The 21900-nt window shown below is 37.5% G+C and overlaps 1 protein-coding gene across 1 annotated transcript in view; it reads left to right on the forward strand.

Moving 5' to 3' along the window:
- PCCA (propionyl-CoA carboxylase subunit alpha) overlaps positions 1-21900 on the forward strand; it is a 289215-nt gene that overhangs the window by 117970 nt on the left and 149345 nt on the right. Inside the window, exons 13-16 of the mRNA XM_069878949.1 lie at positions 4906-5049; positions 6548-6622; positions 11896-11964; positions 12776-12851. Coding sequence (XP_069735050.1) covers positions 4906-5049; positions 6548-6622; positions 11896-11964; positions 12776-12851 — 364 coding nt within the window. The remainder of the gene's footprint in view (positions 1-4905; positions 5050-6547; positions 6623-11895; positions 11965-12775; positions 12852-21900) is intronic.

Genomic DNA, 21900 nt, shown 5'->3' on the forward strand with positions numbered 1-21900 from the left:
TGAAAAGACAGATTCAGTATTCATAGGCTGTATAAGCGGTTTCTTACCCACGTCTGTCCAGTACAATAAAGAAAGAAATCCTTGCAAAGAAAAATTGTCAAAACTGCATCAATGTTTATTGGAAGATAACTTCCTAAGAGGAAATAGATTAAATATCTTTCAAAGTTATATGTTGTTATTAAAAAATTAGTTGGTACCAAATGTCTGTGCACTAGTTTTTATTTCTTCAACATCTTACTTAGGAAAAAATAAAAGAAGTCTACCTGAGCATCTTAGTTTATGAAAATTTTTGTAGATCTGGTTGCACTCTGTTCTTCAATCATGTACTAATAAATTGGAAAATAAGCAGCAACTCATTATGTAGTATATCTATAGAAAAGGGCAATGTAGGAGACTGCCTGTTGTGTATTTCTATGTGTTTTCATTCTGTACATTAATCTGAACATTGTCTGTTCTCTAGCAGCCTTTCTGAAAAGCTGTTTTTTACTATGTGCCCCCAAATCCTGTATACGTGGCTGTTACAAGCTATTTTGCATGAAGGTGATGTACCTTTAGGTTGCTCCTGCTTATAGCATTCACGAAGCTGGCATCCCTGAAGAGCAGAACATGTGTGCACCTCTGTTGCTGTTCAGTTCTCTGAAATAGAAACCAGGCTTACTGAAATAAAGGGGGCTGAGGAGTATCTGTAAGTTGCTGGGTTTGGGTCAGTTGATACTGGATTTGGCTGTTGCAGAGAAGCCCGTGGGATTCCAGGTGAATCATGTTTCCTGGAAACTGAGGTGGATGTTGAAAGTTAGTTTTGAGATTATTTATCTGAATGTTAAAGGAGTATATGACACCAACTAGGGACTTACAGTAGCAGGGGTGACACAGGCTGTAGTTTTAAGTCTACTGAAATTTAGATTTTCTTGGCCTCTGTGGTCTGCTTGAATGCTCCAACTGGTGTGTGAGTAACTTGATGCCCTGTGCACACAGGGGCAAGAGAGCAATCTGTGAGAGTATCCAGAAGTGTTTGCTATTAGATCTCAGCACCTTAATGGTCTTGAGACAAATGTGCCCTGAAATTGTTTCCCCTAAATATAAGAGGAGCAGTCATTGCTCTTTGCTCCAGCTGTTCATAAAAATTTTGTGACTGTTTTTGTAGCTGTGGATGAAGCCCAGTATGGTGAACCTTTAAGACCATTGACAGTCACAGAACAGAACAAAAGTTAGCTGCCTCTTTGAACTGTTCTGGGGATGGGTGCTCGCTGGATGGTGATGTTGGCCTGTTCCCCTGGCTCTTTTGTACCCGCTTCACTATGCGTATACTGGGACTTAGCTGTTATTTTCTCACAGGCTTTGCCACCAGTGTCGCTTGCTGCATAAACTGAAAGAGGTTAGAGAAGGAAGTACACTTGTAATAGGTGCAGGGAAGCTGATTGCTGTGAGGTGTCTGAAGAAGAGCAGATCCACTATGAGGGGGAAGCATTTTCCCTTTACAACGTATGTGGATGTTGTTGGCCAGGACAGCTATGGCTTCGTGGACAGAAGTGGCATTTTTCAGACCAAGAGGTGTGTGCATATTACAGAAAATGGGGAGTAAGACTTTTTAAAGAAGGTATGTATCGTATATGTGCATTGAAATGATGATTTGTTACAAATTGTTTATAACCAGACTTGTAAAAGTAAAGGAGCTGGTAGAAAAGGTGATGCTTTTGGCAGTTAATAATTGAGAGTTCTCACTGATCAATTTTTCTGTTTATCCTGTGGAGAATAAGATACGGCTGCCTTGATATGGCTACAATCTATAGATGGTTTACTGCAAACATGTCTGGTTTTGCCCCTTGTATTAAGGGCAGAGATAATGTGTGAATTTACCCACTGTCATATAACCATACCACCGCTGGCTCTTACCTTATTGACGGGGGCTTCGCTGGCAAGATCTTGGATCTGACTATGAAATCTTAATATGGCCCAGAGCTACAAGAGTTGATCAATTAAGTGTGATTCAACTCCGTTTGTGAACATGATTGCATTCATTTATTTAAAAATTTAGTCCTTGACTTGCCATTTTATAGGTGGTAAGGCTCTTGATGGAGAAGAGGCCTAGCATAGAACTGATAGAAGAAAATAAAACAGGCAAGTGAAATGAGAATAACACCTGAAGTAGGAGACTGAAAAAATAAAAAAAGGAAAACTTTTAATGCCTAGCTTTTAGTATATTTAAAAATAGATATGACAATTACCTTAGTCAAATAGCTGTGATGGTTATTCTAGAGCTTTCGTAAGTAGGGAATGAAGATGCCTGTTTTCTTTTTTTGGGAGAATAGGGAGAAGAGGGGTCTAATTTTTTTCACTTCTATCTTTCTTTGCTTCATAGAAGATTAGAGCTTTAATTTCATGTCCTGCATGTATCTCTCTGTGGGTGGATTCTTGCACCTCCAGAACCTCGTTGCAGGGTGCTTGTTGAGCCAGGATGTGGCATTACTGCTTTGTTAACGTCCTTTTGTACTGTACGTTGGAAGATATTCCATATAATGCTAAAAATACTGATTCCCTCCTGCACCTCCCCTTGGAAAACTGCAGATGCTAAAAGGAAAGCAGTTTGAGCTGTGAAAAGTTAACGTTACAAAGAAGGTAACTAGGATTTCAAAGTTAAAACTCTTTTCTTCTGTGTTTTGGTGATCTGATGATCTTAATGTATAGTAAAATGCATTTAAAATGCATTTGATACCCTAAACTTAATGATATGATTGGTGCTATCTTTGTTGTTCCTAAACACCACTGCTTGAAGCACAGTTATAAGAGAAAGTAGAACAACTTCTTCCCACCCCCCAAAACCCTCAAAAAGTTTTCCTCCTCATATTTTCTGAATGCTGTTTTGTGTGGAGACACAAAGGGAGTATTTTGAAGAAACCCAAGAAAATATTGACCAAGTCAAAGATCTATATTGAAGAATGGCTTAAGTAAATGTTTGTGAGTTGTAAGAACCAAACAACAAAAATATTTTTCTTTCCAGAAACATTCCATCCTATTTTGATCATCAACAATAAAGCGGAAAACAACAATGAAGCTATTGAATCTGGAATGCCAATTGCAATCCAAGAAAAATGACAGTTTAACTAAATAATGCAAATATATTTTGGGGAAAAAAAAGGAAATATTGTGTTTTAGTTATCTGGCACTTTAGAATTCCAAACGTGTTCTAAACTTGAGGGTAATTTTTTAAAGCTCAAATTCCAAAATAAGAGAAGTTCTGTTATCCAGATATGAATGTGTGATAAGTAATTCTCTATTAAAACTTGAGGAGTTTTAATAGAAACTTCAGAACTTAATAGAAATTGAATTGCTTCAATTTAGCACCGCAGGGTGGACACTGAAATGTTTCATAGTTTCTCCAAATACTGTTATTAAGCTTGATGTGCTGGAGGATATCATGTGTTAGGCAGAATAAAGATTGAATCCCAAAGGAAAATCCTTAAACTGTATAATCAGATTCTCATCTCAATGTCACTTTTTTCCTTCAAAGAATAGGTGCTTGTTTCAGTGATGATTTGTCATTAAAATTATGTCAAAACGTCTTAAAATGTTGTTGAAACTCTACACAAACTCACAGCACACAGAGGGCTAATTATGGATGCCATCTGTTTATTTTTACAAAGATTTTTTTTCTTAAAGTCCAAAGCATCTTCTTGTTCTGATGCAAGATTATTTTAATGACTAAATGTTTTTCTTAATACTAGTGTAGTTGAAGGAAGAAAGACAAGTGGTTTAGTTACTGACCTTTTCTTGTGTCACAAAATATGACATCGCACGATAGAGAAACTATTGTGGGTTTTGGCCCTTGGAACACAAACAGTTTATAATAAAAATGGCAGTTCTGTCATAATTTCTATATAGAAAGTCTTACAGCCATTTCTGTGCGAAGAACGTGCTTTTAGCATGCCTGACTCTTACTCTATCGATATGGTATATCTTTCCTGTCCTTAGGTTCTTTTTTACTGTACTGTGCCTAGTTAAAGGTATTTTTTCAAGTTAATAAACGAGTCCATTTATATCCCCACTTCAAGGAAAAAAGTGTGTATGTGCATATGTGTGCACATGTGTGCATGCTTGTACGCACATGCTGGGCTTAGTGTGAACGACGGGTATTCCCATGGCAGCATCATCCAAAGCCGTTAGCAGCAATTTGCTGAGAGCGCAGAGTGACTCTGCTGGTCCAGCCCAGCTATTGTGCATGCTAAGCACTAAACAGATAAGTCTGGAGGAGGAGGGGGGGGGCGAAAATTGAAGGATCCATCTGCTCATTTCTGCTACACTGCGCTGATGCAAGATTACGCTAATCTGGTTGCTTGTCAGGACAGGTTAGTGAAAGCAGGCGAATGGGTGAGATTTAGAGTAGGCTAGTTCTATGGAAAATTGTGAGCGGCTCCTGCATGTGCCATGTTAAGTGTAGCAGAATGGGTTGATTATCAGCTACTTTGAGATTTTCGGTTAAAATATATTTATGGCTACAGTGTGAGTCTTTTCAAAACAAAATCAAGTGGGGAAAAGCTTGTGAACAAAAAAATTAACTCCGCATCACCAGGTGCATTTGAATTTGTAAAATAAATGGACAAAAAAAACCCTCTCCTGCAAACCCTGAAACCCTCATAGGTCCTCTCTATGGTTTTCCTTTTGTATGCTGCTCCTAGTTATTGTAATCTGCTAATTATTTTGGTTTTGGGGTTTTCAATGCAAAGATGGTGGTTGCTGGAGTTTTTCAAGTAGATTTTTTTGAGGAAAAAGATCAAGATGGGAATGTATTCTTTTTCTGGTTTTTGGCTGGCCTGATGTCTTGTTTATCTGTGTTTGTTTGTGGAGAGCGGGGTGGATTTTTTTTTGTTGTTTTTGTTACCTACTGACTGACAGTTCTTGACCTTGCAGGTTGAACATCCCGTCACAGAATGCATTACCGGCCTGGACTTAGTCCAAGAAATGATCCGTGTTGCTAAGGGTTACCCTCTCAGGCACAAACAGGCTGATATTCCCATCAACGGCTGGGCGGTTGAATGTCGAGTTTATGCTGAGGTAAATGAGTGATAATGGTGAGGGGGGTAGGTGGCTGAATTGTGGAGTAATAATACCCAGGTGTGGATAGATGCCAAGGTGAAGTCAAGGACTATCATATGAAAGTCACGCGAAAGTCACAATTTAGAGTTTGTAAAACAAATGATTAATGAGGTATTGTAGAATTACAGAATTTTTATTTTGTAATTCAAAATACAGTACATATTTGAACTTACCTTTTTTCCAAAAATCAAAATTAAAAGGGGTAAAAGAGAGAACTTTATTTTTAAGGATATTTGCTCTGGTCACGCTTAATGATGCAGTGCTGGCATCATTTGCTACAGTTAACTTATGTTTCCAGGTTTCTTAACTTGTCTACTTGACACTTGGCTTGAAACGACTGTTGAAATTCAATGGCTTAGAGAATTTTTGTTGTTGTATGTAAACACTTAAAGAGGCTGCTGTAAAGGCAAGTTATCTCTTCTGAAACTGTGCACTCAAAGGCAATAACTTTATAACTGTGGTATGACTCTCTATCTCACCTTAAAAAAGCTTACTAAAGTATAAACCCCATTTCCAAGCATGTTTAGGACATTTCAAGGTAACATCTTTTTGCTGTCATTTTTGATACAAGAAAATCAAGATTCGTTAATGAAAAATGATGCCTAGCTTGCTTTGCTTTGCTTAAGGAACATTTTAGGTGACTATGCTCTTCAAAAATGATTCAACACCTTGAGGTGTTTTTTCCCCCCTCGCTTAACTATTGCGACTTTTGTAACCTGAGGCATCTTACTTCATGTTGGCTTTTTTCCTTCACTTCATGACATGCACATAACCTTCAGCGTGCTTTAATGATTATAAGTTATATGAACTATTTTGATAAAGAATAAATATTTGCCCTGTGGTTGGCATGGAAGCTATTCTGAGAATGAGTAGGCTTTACCCTGGAGTAACTGATGCTTAGGTTTTTCTTTTTGTTCAACTTAATTCCCTTACATTTGTAAGTAATAGATCCAGCTGTTTTGCCATGAGTTTGGCTGTTCTGTAGGCCATATATTTTTTTTTAAGTCTGTATTGGTATTGCATTATGCCAGAGATTTCCAAAGGTCAGTTTGATTTCTTAAGATAATTGCATTTCTAACTGCTCGTTTTATCTCTGAAAGTTTTTTTTTCCATATACTCTTCTCAACTCCCCCCTTGTGAATATTTCCCATCCTTCTTCCAAGGCACAATGTACCAAATGAGAATGTCATCTTTGTATATTTTGGTGGCTTACTGTAGCTATGCGCAGAGCAATTCTTTCCTGCTTTTTGAATGTGATGTAAGAGAATTTATGTACTCCATTTCACTATTTCGAGTAGCAGGGGTAGGTGGAGAAAGAAATGTACTTCAACGCTTGTAATTCTGGGGAAGAAAACAAAGTTATTCCAGCAGTGGTTTCTGTTAGGCTTCAAGCTTTTTAATATCGTCTTCTCATCTGTAAAAGCTTAATGCTTTCTCTTGTTGAATTTTATTTCAGGACCCCTACAAATCTTTTGGCCTGCCATCCATTGGAAGACTGTCTCAGTATCAGGAGCCATTGCACTTGCCTAGTGTAAGTAACTTGGTTCTGGTTTTCATAAGCGCAAAGTGTTTCTTTTATAGTCGCAGACTATAAGTACTCGGCAGCTTTGTAAAGTGGGCCTTTTTTCCAGAGTTTTGCTGGGGAGGGGCACAGGACATGGCAATACTTATTTGAGCAAGTTGAAAAACTGATTAAAGATGGACAATTCCAAACTGGGTTTGAAATATTCAAATTGCATGTAACAGAAAGATGTTAGATGTTGAAATATTCTGTTATGTTCTGTAGCTTTCAGCTTAAGTATTTCAAACAACTTTACTATTAAATACTGTGGTGGTTGGAAAGGACAGTGAAATGTTGAGTCAGCTCTTTAAGCACAGAGAACTGGGAACACCAGTGAGAAACTGCCCGTGCTTTCTGTGTAGCTTTGTAGACTTTAAAGAGGGAATTTGTTACAGCAATTATTACACGTTTCAGGATACAGCTTAACTATATGGAACAGCTGTTTAACAAACAGTATTTTCTGCTGCGTATACAGAGCAGGGACACCTCCTTTCTGTAAAACGAAGGTAGTCCAAGTCATAAGCGCACATATTCTTGACACTGTGTCAGTGGAATGACAAGGCTGTACCATCTGTGAATACGATTATTCAGTCTGATTGCTTGCTCGGAAAATAGTGAAAGATTACAGGAGGAATCTTAAATGTGGAGATGTTATTGGATATATGATTTATTTCGCTTCTTAAATTGTTTTTGCCTGTGTACTTTCCAAAGGGACCTGACCCTTTCTGGTCTTTGAGGCTTCATGCTGTGTTCAAAGCCTGAAAGCAGAAAAAAATAGTGAAGATCTAAAAGGCATTATGTGATCTTAAAGAGGAAATGAGGGAAAAAGGTATCATTGGATGTATCTAAATTTTTTTTTCTTTAATGAAACAAAGAGTATATGTAATAAGAATTTATAATGAATACTCCAGTGATTGTTAGAAGTTTTCACCATGTTGTTATAGCTAACAGGATGTCAAACATTTTGCCCTTGCAAGTTTTTGCAATTTGCAATTTTCCAAACGTGAGACCTGTTGAAAGTACAAGTGATAATGGACAAACTATACCCCCTACAGTCTTTGTCCCACCAAATCTTTCTTCAATTAATGCTGCAGCAGGAGTTTTATGTAATAACATTTGCGCTTGTGAGCCATCCATACAAAGAAAAAACAATTAAAATGCCTTAAATGTTCTGCTTACTGCTGTTATTTGCTTGTGTGAATGTTGCATGTCAGCTAAATGGACCACGGAATAGATAAAGTGATTGGGTGCAGGAGAGTGCACACTAAGCTTTGTCTATCATTATTGCTGGGAGCAATCAAATTGATGCCAGCAGGACAGTAGACGCGTTGACAGCTGTAATTACGTATCTCCATGGTGATCACTTTTGGCCTGTCATGGAGGCCTGTGAGTCCCCTCCCTTGCAAGCATTTAATCAGATAGGGCTGTCGCTTGTCAGGTAGACAGGGTGGGCTGGGAGTTGTGCTTAGGGGGAGAGGTGAATTGAAAATGAAGGGTGGGAGATGCCTGATCGCTTCACGTGGTCCATCGTGGTACCAAAGAAAGAAATTTTAATTATGCTGGAGGCTTCGGAGCAATGGTTTGAGGAGCGCATACGGAGTGTCTAGGCTGTTCTCCTTCTTCACTTCTATTGTCGTATTAAAAATAGAACAGCTAATTTTATGTAGACACTCATGGTTTGGTGTCTTAATATATATTTTCTGCCACTGTGAAACTAATTTCTCTCCTGAGAATGTCATGCCGCTAAGAACAGAATTAATATGCCCAAAAAAAGTTCAGTTTACAGGCCCATTGTGCCACAGTGTTTGTTTTCTGCATTTTTGATTGCAGAATTATCAAGAAGTTGGTTTAAAAAAAATAGTGGAGAGTTGTAGTGTGTCACAGTAGGTTTGGATTATGAGTAGTGTATTGCCAAATGTATTTTCAATTAATTTCTCCTGTCTCTCACATTACTTCTGATTGTCAACCTGTGCCTGTGCGTCAGCTGCTCGTGCCGGTGGAACTGGTGTGCATGGCTGTGTGGGAGATTTTTTAGCCACAGACAGGAGTATGTTGGCTGTTTTTGCGATCATGTAGTCTGTAATGTTCTTAGAACATGGTACTCAAATATCAGTTTTGTTAACATCAGATCTTTTCTAATGATGCTTAAGATGGGTAACAACAGAACTCCATGTCATGGTAGTGAACACTCATACACGTCATAGCAACTCTACTGCCATATTTGAAGAGCTCCAGCATTGCTCTTCGCTGGTAAGATGAGCAGTCTGGTCTTTTAAGAACTCTCAGGGAAAGAGTAAACTCAGACTCTGATAAATAAAAAACTAGACATAAGGAAGAATTTCTTCCCAATGAGAGCGGTGAGGCACTGGCACAGGTTGCCCAAGGAAGTTGTGGCTGCCCCATCCCTGGAGGTGTTCAAGGCCAGGTTGGATGGGGCCTTGGGCAGCTTTACCTAATGGGACATGTCCCTGTATATTGCAGCGGGGTTGGAACTAGATAATATTTAAGGTCCTTTCCAGTCCAAACTATTCTATGATTTTATAATGGTATTAATAGTGCAACAGTAATAAAAGTGTTGAGGGCTGTAGTACAATGATCTGTAGGGTACAGTAGAATATTTCTACTGGAAAAGAAGGCTATAGCCTTTATTTGGTGTTTTGAATACTGAGTAAAAGAAAATAAATACGTTAAACTGAAGTAAGTGCTGGAGGCCTAATAAGTATTGCTGTTATTTATCAAGTTTAGCACATTATAGCGAGTATCTATTGAATTAGGGTTTTTTCATCCAATATTCATTAAGTTCTGTCACACCATATAGTTTATAAAATCACCTACTGTTACTAGGCTCTGAAAACATAAGCATCACGGAGAGAACTGAAGATTGTAAATGTATTTCTTTTCTGCTGCAATTTTTTTTAATAGTCTTCAGCTTGTTTTATGAAAATTAAACTTCTACAGAGGCCTCGAGATTTTTTTTTTAAAGGAAATAATGCTGTAGCTTTTAAAGAATTTTCAATTCTCAGTAATTTTTCAAGATATTTTATTTAGGAAAAAGTGTAAATTGTATAGTGGTATATATGTTGTGCATCAAGAGAACCACAGAGCAAGCGGAGCACGTAGTCGGTAGCCTCAGAAGCCTTAGACTAACTTCAAGAGTTGACTAAACTGCTTACACTGAGTCTAATTTGTTCTCCTTTCGTATGTCTTTTCTTTTCTCTATTAAAACGTGGTATACATCTGTAAGTACTTACATGCACATGTATGTGTATGTAAAGTACTTATGAACACTTACGTGTAATCGCATTATAGATGTTACTTTGGAGATAAAAGCACAGTATAATTCAAGTATGTGTGGAGTATGTATGTCATACCTTCACATCTTATATATGTATTTATTGTAAACTACAAAAAAAACGGAGATTTATCTGGGATTGAGCAGGTAATTTTTTTTTTATCCCGATTTGAATGTGAGAATGTATGCATTGACTTTATATGTAGGCAGACATCCTGGGCGGAAGGATGGTTTAACAGGTACAAGGGGAGCTGGGAAATACACTGCATTTCTTCTGTAATCTTGACACGTCTGAACTACCTTTTCATAAGTAGTTAATATTAAATGTATCCAAAATGGGTAGTGGGGGGGGCCTAGTTAAGCAGAGATAAAGCACATTCAGATAAGATGTGATAAAAGTGCTACGGAAGTGCCAATACCTTTACATATGCATAAATATGATATACAAATAAAGGTACATATAGAAGAAAATATATAAATATCTAAGTGTAAAAATGTAAACACAAATACACAAATAAGTATATGCCTCTTTAAATAAAAGAGTATAACGTGATAAAAACTGGTCAGACAGTGTTTCTTACTGAAGAAAGTGAGTGTACTTGCTAGGGTATCTTTTTATGTCATTTGGATAATAAAGTCATCACCATGCCCTCATGTGGATTCTGTAGACAAGAGGTTCTACATGTGGTCCCTTGATAATTGCCTAAATTAAAATATTAAAGGCCTAACAGCCGTTGTGTTGACCTTTTTCTGCCTTGCTGCAGACAGATGAGCTGCTGTTTATTACAAAGGTTCCTTCTCACAGGTGAAGATTTAAGTGAGATTCCAGGACTCTCTTTCCTACCCCCTTTTACAATGCAGTATGTCGAAGCCCTGCTGCTTCAACAGCTTTGATTAGAGCCCTCCATCCTTATGATCCTCAGACTGCATTTATCACTCTTGGAGTTATTTTGATTAGTTTTTAAAAAATATTTCAAATTCCAGCACTCAAAAGCAGTTATTTAATAAATATTTATTCCCCAGAAATTGCTCATTTGAAAAGTTTTGTATGGCTAACCTCATTGCTGCAGTGATGAAATCAAACTGAGAGATGAAAACAAGAATCAGCAATACACTAACTAACTTGTTGGCTGGTTAACAGCAATCAGCCTCTTCAAAAGAAATTTTTGAACTTGTGTTATTTTTTTCCATAAATATTGCAGAATCAGAGCTTTAATTGGGGCTGTGTCCTTACAAAGCAAAGCCATGGAAAAAGCTGTGTAAACATTAAAGCCTCAGGGGAACAGCAGCAACAGAAAAAAAATGTTTTACAGTTGAGAGGGCGAGGCAAAGCAGGAAAGTGTTACAGACATGAAAACCACAGGATTAGTATTCCTATGGAGCTGATAAGCAGAGCTCCGTAGTTCCTGCTGAATGCTCCCTACTTGTATTCCTACTGGAGCCCTTGGAAGGGCTGTAGCAGAACATGGGGGATGTGATTATGTGTAGATGCAGAAGGGGTGTGATTATAAGGGGCATCCTTCATGCCAGGTGCCAGTCAGAAGAATAATTACAACTGTATTTTATTACAGGGATTAAATCGGAATTGGATATGTTCAGGGTTGAAGTTTAGAGTGTGTAACACAACCTAAATTGTTAGATTGAATTTAATGTGTTTACTGTGCGTTCTAGGAGAACAAAGGAGAATTTTGACTATCAACTGGATTGCAGTTGGGTTTCTTTTAAAGGAGAGAGTAACTTGCAAGTATTTTTCCTGGTGGAGGAAAAAAGCTCCCCTTCCCCCCTCTCAGCTTCTCTGGAATCAAATAGTTATTCTAGTTCTTCAAGGGGAAAACCTGTATGTGATAAGCTTAATGGATGTTATATTTTATCCATCCAGATAGATCTGATCTTACATTGAAAACACGTTTTTTAACAATATATAATTATTTTTGTTTCTTATTTTTTGAAGGTACGTGTTGACAGCGGCATACAACAAGGAAGTGATATTAGCATTTATTATGATCCTATGATCTCAAAAGTGAGTTGATTACTTTTCAATATTCTATAGGTATAAACCACTGATTTTATACACAGATCTTTTAAAGGAAGGAGATTATATTAAAGGACTGGTAAATCAGTATTTTAAAGGGTGCTAGGCATAACATACCTCAAGGGACTATGAAAGAAGTCAAGGAGGATGTGTAGTAAGGGAAATTTAGCCTCTCTTCTAAACAAAATCTTTTAATCTTTTGACACTGTAATAGTCTTGCAGTTTCTGATTATTAAAAGGATTCTGATTTAAACAGAAGCCGTTACTTTCAGACTTAGGTGCTGCCAGTCTATCTTTTTTAATGTAACTTAGCCAGAACTAAAATGTCAATAATTCTGAATCCCAAAAAGAAGCAGAGAAAGAATTGGTTGATAGCATCTCTTAGTATTAGTTCTTATTCACCAGTAGTATATTGGTAAAATAAAAATACGACATTATAGTCAAAATTCAATTGTCAAAAAAGAAGTCAGTTGGGCATTAGAAGTCAGGAGAGTCAACTAGATACTGAACTTCTGTTCTAATTTTCTGTGTGCCTAAAGAAAAAGAGAGAGGTTGTTTAGACGCTTCAAGTTCTATAAAGGAAAAGTGATTTGCATTCATTGTTTGAATGGATTAAGAGATCTTAGTTTTCTCTTGATGTTTTAGAGAGCCTCTGAAGCACAGATACAGTAATGTGTGAGAAATATATCTGTGACTGCAGTAGTTTTACAAACCATTTTCATTTTCAGTGCTATTCAGAATCTGAGAGGCAAACAATTATCTCCTTTCTAGGTACCTTAAAAAGTTTTTTCTTTTTTAGCTGATTACCTATGGCTCTAATAGAGCTGAAGCACTGAAAAGAATGGAAGAGGCTTTGGACAATTACGTAATTCGAGGTAACTATAGAAGTTTGGGTTTCCTAGTGTGATAGACTGTCATCTGTTTCAAGAAAACAGCTTGAAAATGTATTAATTAGCAAATTGAGTAAAGTTCCCGCTTCTTAAGTGCAAATTAAAGCAGGCAAAGCTTGTGTTAATTAAGCTGAGAAGATACATCAAATCTAAAGAGACTTCTTTTTTTTTTTCCTCCATTGGTTTTGCTTGAATGTTATGAGAGAAGTAGTTAAATAATTTCCTTAAACTTATAAGAATTTTTACGAAATGGTGGCACATAATTGATTTATTATGTTGTGGAGGGAAAAAAAGGCCACTACTACTACTAAATTTAAAGTAGTTCCTATTTTATAGCAGTTTATTTTATTGATTATAGCCAAATAATATCACAATGAGGTATTTGATTATGTATGTATAATTTTTTTCAAGGTAGTTGTTTAGGATTGAGCAAATACAGATGTAGAGTGATGATCAGAATGTGTTTCAGCTCTTGCTGATGAGCTAGGAAAAGTAGCTGTTCTTCTAGCCATTCCAAGCAGCTGAGGTGAATCAGCCATGACTGCTATAACTCCTTTTAAGTGTGTGTAGTAGAAATCTTTAGATCTTCCTCTGTGTCTTATGCAAAATAGGAAGGGAAACTCATGGTGGGGGGAAGATGGGATTTCTTTCCTTTCTCTTTCTGGGAATGATTAGAGAGGAGAACTGTAATGTGGCAAAAAAGTCTTTGTTCTATGCTGTAACTGTGTGGGGTGTTTGGAGAATTTTTTTCATTACTAGTCAGTATACTTGAAGAACCAGGGTAGGCAGGAAGAAAACTGGTGAAGGATTTGCTGACTTTGTTCCTTATTTTGGTTGCTGGACAGGTTGTTCCCTGGTTTGAGATGGGAGAAAGACTTGGAACACTTAATTCCTTCTCTGAATGGCTGGGAGGAGGAACTGGAAGAGCCCTTGTAGAGCAGACATTCCTATGACTATTTCTGTAAAACTTGGTTTGGCTTTGATGCTGTCTGCTGAATGCTGCAGATGCTGTATCAGACTAGAAAGATTTATCTGTCTAGGGGAAAATGAGCATCTCTTTACCACAGCGGAGCTAGATAGGTGGTAGGATTAGCCTTTGTAAATGAACTGCTAACTCTAATTTATACTGGTGCAACTTGAGCCATTAGATTATTGCAGTACAATGTGCTGTTGTAAACCCCTGCTGTATATCAGCTGAGTAAATTTATAAGAGTCAGAAATTGATCGCACTATAGCTAAACTGATGTGAGGTGGGGTTTTGGTAGTTTTTAATGGAGTCTGACTCTGGATTCAAACTCTGTTTGAATTTATAGAGAATAATGCTAGGAGGCTTATAGTTAAGGAGCATATTGGTATTGTATATAGAGCGTGGTCTTTTATTGTGTGCTGTATTATGGCATGGAGCCTAATTGTTTGTTCTTAAGTGTTTTATACAGATGTACATATACCTAAGGACAGTTCCACAGAATGTAAATGCCTGCAGTGGATATGCTGTCTTACATATGAAAATTATTAATTTGCATTCTTGATATTTTCAGTATTTATTGGTATACATGTATGCATTTAAGTGTTCATACTGGATATTGCTGTAGTATTTCTACCTGTGAAAAAGCTCATCTATTAAAAACATTGAAAGAGATAATAAATGAGCCATGGGGGGCAATGCATTTCTTAAAGACTTACAAAGGACAAATTTTCACTTACTGCAGGTTTCAAAAATAGATGAATTTCCATAATGCTGTTTTAGTTATGGTGAACACTGATTTCCATTTGATTTTTGTGTAGGTTTATACAGCTGATAGTTTCTTCTTGGGGCTTACTTAAAATGTAGCATTCATGGATGTTCAAGTATTTCTTCTCCTGCCTAGTGTGGATGGTCTGGGTAGGATAGGTTGTCCTGTCTGTAATGTTCTGAACTGCTTTGACATGTGCAGAACTCCTCCTTATTCAGAGTAGTCTCTAATAAGTACAAGTAAGCTTAACAGGTGATACAGAAGTAGTAATATATTGATATTTAAATGGACAAAAATAATTAAACATCAGGAAAGTAAAAGCAATTTCATGATTTTTTTGCCTAAAAATGTTGTGTATTTTTTCTTGAAAATGCTAGCTGCTATGTAAAACAGTATTAAACCACCTTCATCTCATGTAAAGTGTCTCACGTGAAGTCTTCTCCACAATTGGGTTGGTATTAGTAGTAAAAGATACTGAATAGATTTTTACTTATCTTTGAAGTTACTTGGTTTTATATTTGAATAACGAGGCTGTACAATAATTGTTTAGAGGTCACCACAGTCTTCCGGAACAGTGTGCTCCATATTCCTATTTCTGAAACGCACCATGCCCCCAGTTTTCTTGGAAGCAGCTTTTCTGTTTGCTTTGTGTTTTACCCTGTAAGTAACAAGTCTCTTCTGAGTTACAAAGCATTTTAGCTAATCATTACCAGATGAAGTCAGTGTGAATTGTACAGATAATCTACACTATGAAAATTTAGGTTTAAATTCTCAAGAATTGCAACATTTCTCTAAGCAAAAATGCTTATTCACTCACATAGGGTGGGAATGGGATGGGGTGACTGGGTAACAGGTCAAGGACCATCTAATGCGTTGCTTAGGGACTGCTAATGGAAGATGGAGTCTTTCCCATCACTTCTGTGTCACCAGTTCAAAGCAGGCAAAAGTTGGTAAGGACTTTTAGTCACTAGTATTTTGATGGTTGCTCGCTGACCTGTGTGAAATCAGTGGTCTTTATCCAGTTCCTAGAAGACAAATGTCCTCTTGGAACAAATGCCACCATGTAATGTCATTCATGGCAGTCCCAGCAGCGAATCCAGTGACTGAAGTGGAGCAGTGACCCTCTAGGAGGTGACTCATCCAGGCTGTTTTGAGGCATGCTGACAGTGTGAAGTGCAAGGACTTACTCTCACATACCTTGTCTACTGGCTGTATGAGTAGACATTCAATTTCCACTGCTGCGGCTTGAGGCTATCCAAGAGTCATCCATTCCCTTTTAGCTCCACTCCACTTGGAGAACAAGGTCTCAGACTACAATCTTTATTGACTTGTTTTCTAGGACCAGATAGTACTTGGACTTGGTTCAAGTACGTGGTTCAGCTGTCCCTCTCAGTTAGGTCCTCAGTTAGGAAGATGCAAAATATTTTAAGCAACCAAGATTAGTGTTTAAAGCCTAACCCATATTTGCCTCAAGGAGATGCACTTTTTATTTTATCCAGTGGTTACTGGAGATTATGTGAATACTGGTAAGCTCAAGACATTGGTCAAGCATAGAAGTGGTGTTGCTTATTGGGATGAGGCATGAGTTGTTTTCTGTGAGCTTGCACTGTTGTTAGTAGTTTGTCTTTCTCTTGTTTTATGCCACTTTTCTTCAGAAACTTAAAATGTTGTATCTTCTTTTTAATTTGAACAATATAAGTAAGGCTTTGGAGAAATGCCTTTCAATGTGTCTGCTGTATGTGTAAGCGTGATGTGTGATTTCCCTCTTAGTTTCTCTAAGATTTTATCATGTCTTTGTCATGTAATTTAAGATGGTGAATAATCTGTTGATCTGAAGGTGTATATAAAATGCAATATGAAGTTCTGGAATGTTTATGTGTGAAATTTGTTTTAATCTATTTAAATAGAAATAAATGACATACTTGTGCTGCAAGTAGAACTGATTATCAATTTACCAGAGGTCTGATTGGGCAGATAGCTCATATCCTTGAGTGCAAGATTCCTGTAATCTTTCCTTCTACCTCCAGTTGCTTTTAATCTTCCCTGCTGATTCAAACAGAATGCAGTGACATGAAATTAACAGTCTTTGTGTCAAGTCAGCTGTTATCTGTTGAGATTCTGCTTACTGTGGGGAGAGGGGAATGTAGCAGACAATTTTGGAGAAAGAAGAGTGGCAAAAGGAGCATCTGAGGGAAGAGTAAGCAGCACATAGAACAAGAAGGAGTAGAAATGATGGGGAAATAAGGGAGCCACCAGCCAGGGCAGGGGGGATCTTCCAGCGTGGGCTAAAAGAACAATCATAGAAAAGAAAATGGAAGAGTAGTAAGTAAGCATGGTGAATGTTTGAGGGAGAATAGGAATATAGAAGTCAACTCTCTGATATGAATGGAGATGTGCCACAACAGTATCAACAGAAACTGTTGTCTTGAGGTTTTGCAGCTGTAAACACACTGACTGGGAGGAAAAACGGTTGTACTTTGTATTGTGGAGAAGGCCGTAGGTTTCCAAGAAAAAGCACCCAATAAGAAAAAAACCCCCACTTCTAGTATTTTATCATGTGTTCCAAAGAAATCAATTTTCAGGTACAAAGGTTTTCACAATAAACTGAATTATTGAATGATTTGTCTTGTATATACTAACTTAAAAGATGCTTCTCAGTGCCAGTGATGCTTTTAAGTTTTATACTCTCCTGTATTCAGATCACGTGCAGGTATGCAAGTGTGCTCCTCCTTAGCACTGCAAACAAAACAATCTTTATGCATAAGACAGTTTTTGTGCAGAAGGCACATAGTGTCTGGTTTTTAAAAAAAATAGCATGAAAGGGACCTTGTTTTCCTGATTGTGCTTTGAAAAAAGTGCTGCAACAGGTTGTACAACTGAACAGTGAGTTTTCTCCCCTTTGCGTAGCAGAGGAAGCAGGAGCTGGGAGTTCTGCAGGAGGCTCTGTTCTCTGACCCTTTGCAACAGGGACCAGTGGTTCCCAAGTGTGTCAGCATGGAAACTGAAATTGGAGAAGGGAAAGCAACAAATTTAGTTCAAAACTACTAGAAGGTAACATTGCGATGTTACATCATCTTGGAACAGATATTGGCATGAAGGAAGATTGTCCTCCTGTTCCTCCTATCATTTTTTTTCTTAAGCCAATTGCAGTGGAGGGAGTGAAACATTATGGCCTGTAGTTTAGGAAGGGCTATAGACTACTGCATTGTGGAGGAAAAAAGATGCTGATCAGGTTAAAAAGGAAGGCAGTATTACTGGTACAGGAGAAGGCAAATAAGGTCCTTTTTTTCTGTCAGGAGAATTTTTTTTTACATTAAGAAAAAAAGAGTTCTGGCAGTGAAAAACTGCAAGAAATGCAGTGTGCCAGGTTGAGGAGGCATTGAAAGACAAGTACTGTTATTTCTAGTTATGTTCCTTAGATGTAATGCTGTCCTGGTGTTTCATTCCCCTTTTTTGGAGTAAAGGGATGGCTGAGGAGAGGATGATGGCAAGATGGCCATCCATTTACTATCAGTTCTTGAAAAAAACTGCTTAACTTCTTCCAGTTATTCTGCTCATTCAAACATTTGTATATGTTTGCTAATAGCATGAATAAATGATTCTATGATTAGGTTGGAAAAGACCTCGAAGATCAAGTCCAACCCTTAGCCTTATGCTGCCAAGTTCACCACAAAACTGTGTCCCTAAGCACGACATCTACTAGGCTTTTAAATACCTCCAGGGACGATGACTCAGCTACTTTGCTGAACAGCCTGTTCCAATGCTTGAAAACCCCTTCATTGTAGTAGTATTTCCTAACATCTAACCTAAACCTACCCTGGCACAGGTTGAGGACATTTCCTCTTGTCCTGTTGCTTTAACAAGTTACTTGGGAGAAGAGACCAGCACCCATTTCATTACAACCTCCTTTCAGGTAGTTGTAGAGAGCTATAAGGTGTCCCCTCAGCCTCCTCTTCTCCAAGCTAAGCAACCCCAGTTCCCTCAGTTGCTCCTCATGAGGTTTGTGCTCCAGACTCTTCACCAGCTTCATTGCTTTCTTTTGGACACACCCCAGCATGGACTACTTAATCTTATTTAGATGTTTAGAAGTGCATGCAGTACAAAATTTGTTTGAATTAACAATTTTTACAGTAAGATGTTACATATAGTATCTGCTTTTCTCCTCCCTTCTTTCCCCCCTATATTCTGGTCTGTGAGCTCCAGACTTTAATATCTAAAAGAATTAATGTTTTAATTGACGCTCAGCTCTGAGGGGCACTGATGTACTGATCCTGTGAACTTTATGTGGATGTCTGTGTATTAAAACTGCAAAGCTACAAAAGCCTGTCTTCTCACTTTTGGGATGGGACTTTGTATGCAGTAGCCTTCTCTGAAGTGAATTGACGCAAACCACAAGCTTTGAAAGACCAAGAGTTGTATGTTGAGAGTTTTAGGGAACAATATGACAACTTTTGGAATTGCAAACACAGAGGCCAGCTGGGCAGTAATTGTGGACTTTGAAAAGTTCATATGTTAGAAGTGGTATTTTCATAGTCTGTGCAAATCGATGATAATGTTCTTGTTTTAAGTGGAGAGTAACATAATCAGTGTTTCATAATGCTCAGTGCAGAGCTTGGTTAATGTTTTTTTTTTAATTATTTTTTGGTTAGAGAAATCAACTGGAATGCCTCCTAAACTTCATAGCACTTATTCAGCATTTAAATTGATTGGTGATAATTTAGCTTTGCTTTTTTTTCAAAAAGAGAAACCACTAGTACTGTATTCCACATGTTTTTGCAATCAGCAAGTATGCAGATAAAGTTCTTTCTATTCCACTTAACACAATTTGAAATTATCAGTGAGTTAAGTACATTCAACTGCTTATCTACAGAGAGGCATGTCGGACTGCAGTTAAGTTTACACGGATAAATGCAGATTTGTGTTTGCAGACGTCAAGATGACAGAAGCTTAATGCTGTAAAAAGGCTAATCAACACTGAATATGTTTAGTGTCAGTAAATATTTATAGTGAAAACATTGCCCGTGGTTTTGTGCCTTGGCATTTCAAGTTCTGATTTTTTTTGAGTAAAAATGTGGTATGCTATCCTGCCCATAAACCTGTGATAAAAAATTTGTTTTCTATAAAATTAATTTTACTGTCTTTTTCGTCTTTGAGCTGTTCTTAGAAAGGCGGGTTAGGAGTTAGCCTGCAGTTCTTACGTTAATGAAAAATCTGGTATATTTAGCAAGGTTTTAATGCAGATATAATCCAGAGAATGGGGAAGGAAAGGAGGAATGTTAAAGAGACAGACAGTATGGGAGGTAATTTCTTCTGATTATAATTATGTTGTATTTTTTTAAGTGAAGGCTTCTTCAAATAGTTAAAAGAATAGGTCTGGGGAACAATGTGATTTTTTTAGTTTGCTCCTGTAGTCATTAGACAATAGCAATTTAACTGGAAAATTAATTAAACCTCGGGGATAAGCGTTTGTTACATATAAAACATACAAATATATATATATTTATTTCATTACATCTCCTTAAGTTAAATGCTAGTCTGTTCTCTTTTACAAATGTATTCTGGGAAATACTGTGTCAAAATTGAAATCCAAGAAGTGAAATTGAGCTTCTGCTGATGTAATATTGTATGAAGAATACAGCCAAGTGAAATAAAAAACTGGAGGTGCAAGGAACATTGATTATTATTTTTTATTATATTTTGACTTAGAGAGAAGAATATTACTGTAACTGCAGATCTGCCTCAGTCGTAACAGTGTAAAAAAATGATACTGAAGTAAAATTTTATTTTCTGGAGGGGAAATAAATTGGTATAGTTTTAGGATTTTGTTTGTTTGTTGGAAATGTCATGGCTTGTCAGGTTAACAAATGTGATTTTGTTCCTGGCAGACTGGAGACCTGGTCAAGAAAAGAAAAATTCTCTGAAAACCACCGCAACATAAATACAATATACTTCAGTTTAGTGTCTAACTTTGCATGAAATAAGCCCTGCCTGTTAGCCTCTGTTTGATCCTGTGAGAGCGTGGAGCTAATGTCTGGCCAGTGTTTTGGAAGCAGCAGGTAGTCAGGAGCAAGCTGCTCTAGGGGTCCGTATTTCTGTAGCCTAGCAGTTACTCACACACAGATGGAGACCTTATGAACTTTGACAGAGGTCACGCTAAATTGCGAATCTAAAACTTCTAGACTTCTGAAGGATTATGCTGGTACTGTGTTTTTTTGAAAGCCATATGATTGGGAACATCGCTGAAGTTATCAACTCCGTTTTGAGAAGTAGATCAACCATGCAAGCACTGCTCACATAATGATCGTGGGGACTGATAAAGGCAGCCTTTCTTCATCCCTTAAAGGGAAACTGCTGCGTATTAAGTTTTAATTGGCATATGTAAAATACATACGTTATACTGCTTCCCTAATACCTAGGCTTGTCTGCTCTATTGTACTTGTTCAAGGAATTTTTGGGGCTTAAAACATTGCAGAAGCCTTTGATATTTCTGATGCACGTGAGTTCAAAATAATTAAGGTATTTTCAGTATTTTTTTTATTTCAGGTCTTTTGGGGCAGTCAGTTGAGACACCAAGCTCTGTCATCTGTCATCAGCCATCATCTCACCAGGGATCTTATAGCAGTTTAGGAAAGAAAAACATGAGATGATCTGGTTACACATTGTAAGGCGCTTAACTCCTGGATTCAAAGTTGGGGAGCTTTGAATAGCTCCTCTTTGTCTTCTAATCATAGTCATGAAACTGTACTTAAAAGCTGAAATTTCACAGATTTTCATCTTACTATTCAAGTGAGAAATTTTGGGGGAATATTGTAGCAAAGACTGACATTTGTTTCAAAGTTATAGTCATTTAGCATGAGATTTTTAAAAAATATTTTGTTTAGTGGCGGTGCAATGTGAATTTCTTCCAGTGTTTATGAAATCAGGTTCTGTGAATGCTATCGAAGTCACAGGCAGCAAGGAGGCTGATTCTCTTTTAATCAAATGGTCAAAGTTTTGTCTTGTCATCGTTGAACTGGTTGTGTAATGTGCTACTTAATGACTCCTGAACTTATCTTTAAAGCTATGACTTCATGATTCAGTGAGACTGAGTCTGACTCCGTGTGTTCAAAGTGGTATCAGTGACGGCCACACAGAGAGCCTGAAAATTCACACCAGCGGCAAACTGTAGGGGCAAAAAGCTTTGAAACCATTTGAACTGGTCTCCATATAAAATAACAAGAAAGTTATTCATGCTTCTAAATTGGAAAACCACAAAAGGATCTCCTTCTGTAGCTGCAGCAGTTTGCAGTTACTGTACTGCT

This window comes from Phaenicophaeus curvirostris, chromosome 1, assembly GCF_032191515.1.
Source record: "Phaenicophaeus curvirostris isolate KB17595 chromosome 1, BPBGC_Pcur_1.0, whole genome shotgun sequence".
Classification (NCBI taxonomy): Eukaryota; Metazoa; Chordata; class Aves; order Cuculiformes; family Cuculidae; genus Phaenicophaeus; species Phaenicophaeus curvirostris.